Here is a 3,169-nt window from a genome sequence, read left to right on the forward strand (position 1 = left end):
TCAGGTAGAATTTATCATTGATTATTAAATAGAGCAACAGTAAAGGAAATTTCGTTTGATTTAATAATATTGTGGTCTTTAATTGAAATTATTTTTCATTTGGTTTAACAATCGTACTAAACAATGAAATGATTCAACAATTTATTGTTATTTTCATTTGGTTATTCATTTTTTGTCGTAAAATGACAAAGTGAATTAAACAAACTCAAATAAAACTAAATTTCAGAAATATGATAAGCTAGATTAAACTAAGGACATCATCCAAAACCCTACACCACACTACTCCTTTTCTCTTTCGTTTTTGATATTGTGCCCTTTTCTATTCTTACTTTTCATCTTAAGGTCTTCAAGTGTGTCTTCATCATCAGAACTCTCAACGATACTTATCTTCTTACGGGTTCTTCCTGTTTTTTTAGGAACATATTCTTCACTGTCATTTTCTTCAACCTCAATCGGCTCATTTTTTTTGGAATTTGCTTTTGATGTCGCAACCCTTTTTTTCTTTATTATCTCAGGTTCAAATCTCTTTGTCTTTTTAACGATCCTTCCTTTTCTTTTAAGCACATCTTCTTCACTGTGATTCTCTTCAACCTCAAGCGGTTCTTTTTTTTTCGCACTTCCTTTTGATGTCGTTAACCTTTGTTTATTTACCTCAAGATCAAATTTTTGCACCTTCTTAATGAGCCTTCTTTTTTTTGTAGGAACATCTTCATCACTTTGTGTTTCTCTAACCTCAATTGGCTCATTTTTCTTTGCACCTTCTTTAGATGTCTCTGGCATATCTTCTTCTTCTTCTATAGTAGGCTGAATTCTTTGAATTGCATCAGCCACAGCCTTAAGTTGTCCATTGGAATATGATAAATTGTTGTTTGGTGCGATGAGAAAATAGAATTCACTTGATGATTGGAGACTCAGTGCTCTATAATACTTCGACTTATTTTCGCCCTATAGAAATGGATCATGTAGATGGATGGTTAGAGATATCTTATATATAAAAGAAAGAAACGCTAGGGCAACCCTAAGAAACCCTAATGTCATATTTGTAATTGTTTTTCAATTTTAATCAAATTTTTATCTCCTTAATATTATTTTAAATATTATTTTCGAATTTTATCATATTTGTGTCCCCTAAATATTATTTTAAATATTATTTTTTATTTTTATCAGATTTTTGTCTCCTAAATATTTTTTTTTTATTTTTATCAAATTTTTATCTCCTAAATATTATTATAAATAATATTTTTTTAATTTTATCAATTTTATATCTCCTAACTATAATTTAAATATAATTTTCAACTTTTAGCAGATTTTTATCACCTAAATATTATTTTCGAATTTTATCAAAGTTATATCTCCTAAATAATATTTTAAATATTTTTTTCGAGTTTTATCATGTTTTTATTAGTTTTTTATCTCCTAAATATTAATTTTGTTTTTTATCAGATTATTGTCTCCTAAATATTATTTTCGATTTTTATCAAATTTTTATCTCCTAAATATTATTTTAAATAATAATTTTGATTTTAATCATATTTTATCTCCTAAATATTATTCTAATAATTATTTTCGTATTTTATCAACTTTTATCTCATTAACATTATTTGAAATATTAGTTTCGATTTTTATCAAATTTTTATCTCCTAACTATTATTAAATTTTATTTTCGATTTTTATCAGATTTTTATCTCCTAAATATTATTTTTTGATTTTTTATCAATTTTTTATCTCCTAAATATTATTTTAAATATTATTATCGATTTTCATCAATTTTTTATCTCCTAGATATCTTATATATAAAAGAAAGAAACGCTAGGGCAACCCTAAGAAACCCTAATGTCATATTTGTAATTGTTTTTCAATTTTTATCAAATTTTTATCTCCTTAATATTATTTTAAATATTATTTTCGAATTTTATCATATTTGTATCCCCTAAATATTATAATTTTAAATATAATTTTCAAATTTTAGCAGATTTTTATCTCATAAATATTATTTTCGAATTTTATCAAAGTTATATCTCCTAAATAATCTTTTTAAATATTTTTTTCGAGTTTTATCATGTTTTTATTAGTTTTTTATCTCCTAAATATTAATTTTGTTTTTTATCAGATTATTGTCTCCCAAACATTATTTTCGATTTTTATCAAATTTTTATCTCTTAAATATTATTTTAAATAATAATTTTGATTTTAATCATATTTTATCTCCTAAATATTATTCTAATTATTATTTTCGTATTTTATCAACTTTTATCTCATTAACATTATTTGAAATATTATTTTCGATTTTTATCCAATTTTTATCTTCTAACTATTATTTTAAATTTTATTTTCGAATTTTATCAGATTTTTATCTCCTAAATATTATTTTTTGATTTTTTTATCAAATTTTTATCTCCTAATAATAATCTGATTTTCGATTTTTACAGAAAAGGGTAAATAAATCTGATTTTCATCCCTAGCGAATTTTGTGACATCGTTTTACATAATGTCTGCAACATTTGAATTTTATTTCTTCCCTACCTAAGGCTTCTTCTTTTGGTAACCCGACTTTAGATTTTGTTTTTTATCTTCTTCATCCTATTGACTGTGTGGCAATTAGTTTACATCTTTTTCCATCATGGCTTATAGGTAATTTCATTTTGTTAAATTATGTGTTTCATTAATTTATACCAAAGTTTTCAAATTTTATGTATAGCAATTATTTCATTTTATATGTTATTGGACATGTTATTGAAATGGATGATTTGAGAGAATTAACCAAAAATGGGCGGAGCCACAAGCTATTGGAAGTTGACCTTCAAGACTTATTGTTTGTATGCGATATTTAATTTATTGTTTATATTTATTTTTGTTTCTTAATTTTCCAATTGTTAATTCCAGTGGCAAAAACAGCCTGAAAATGAGGCAGTGGAGAAGGGGTTAGTTCCGATGCAAGATGTATAGATGACCTTTTATGTTGTCGATAGTTTAGTTTTGATTATGTTAACTAAGTTATTAAATCTAATTACTTTTAAGCTCAACATGAAAGACATAGTTGATGATTTTATTCCTGGTTCAAATTTTCAATCTACTGGTATTAGCTGATTCAATTCATTTGGAAAATTATTCAACAGTAAAGTTATTTCTTTTTTTTTTGTGTGTAGTATACTTAATGATGTTCCAGTAT

The 3,169-nt window shown here is 24.3% G+C and overlaps 1 protein-coding gene across 1 annotated transcript in view; it reads right to left on the reverse strand.

The window, feature by feature from the left end:
- Window positions 1-279: 279 nt before the first annotated feature.
- The window catches only part of LOC148769803 (uncharacterized), a 5,831-nt gene continuing 2,941 nt past the window's right edge, over window positions 280-3,169 (reverse strand). The window contains exon 6 of the mRNA XM_088820369.1: window positions 280-945. Within this exon, the coding sequence (XP_088676495.1) occupies window positions 280-945 (666 nt within the window). The remainder of the gene's footprint in view (window positions 946-3,169) is intronic.

The sequence above is a fragment of the Erythranthe guttata genome, chromosome 7, assembly GCF_056151865.1.
Source record: "Erythranthe guttata isolate IM_541 chromosome 7, IM_541, whole genome shotgun sequence".
Lineage (NCBI taxonomy): Eukaryota > Viridiplantae > Streptophyta > Magnoliopsida > Lamiales > Phrymaceae > Erythranthe > Erythranthe guttata.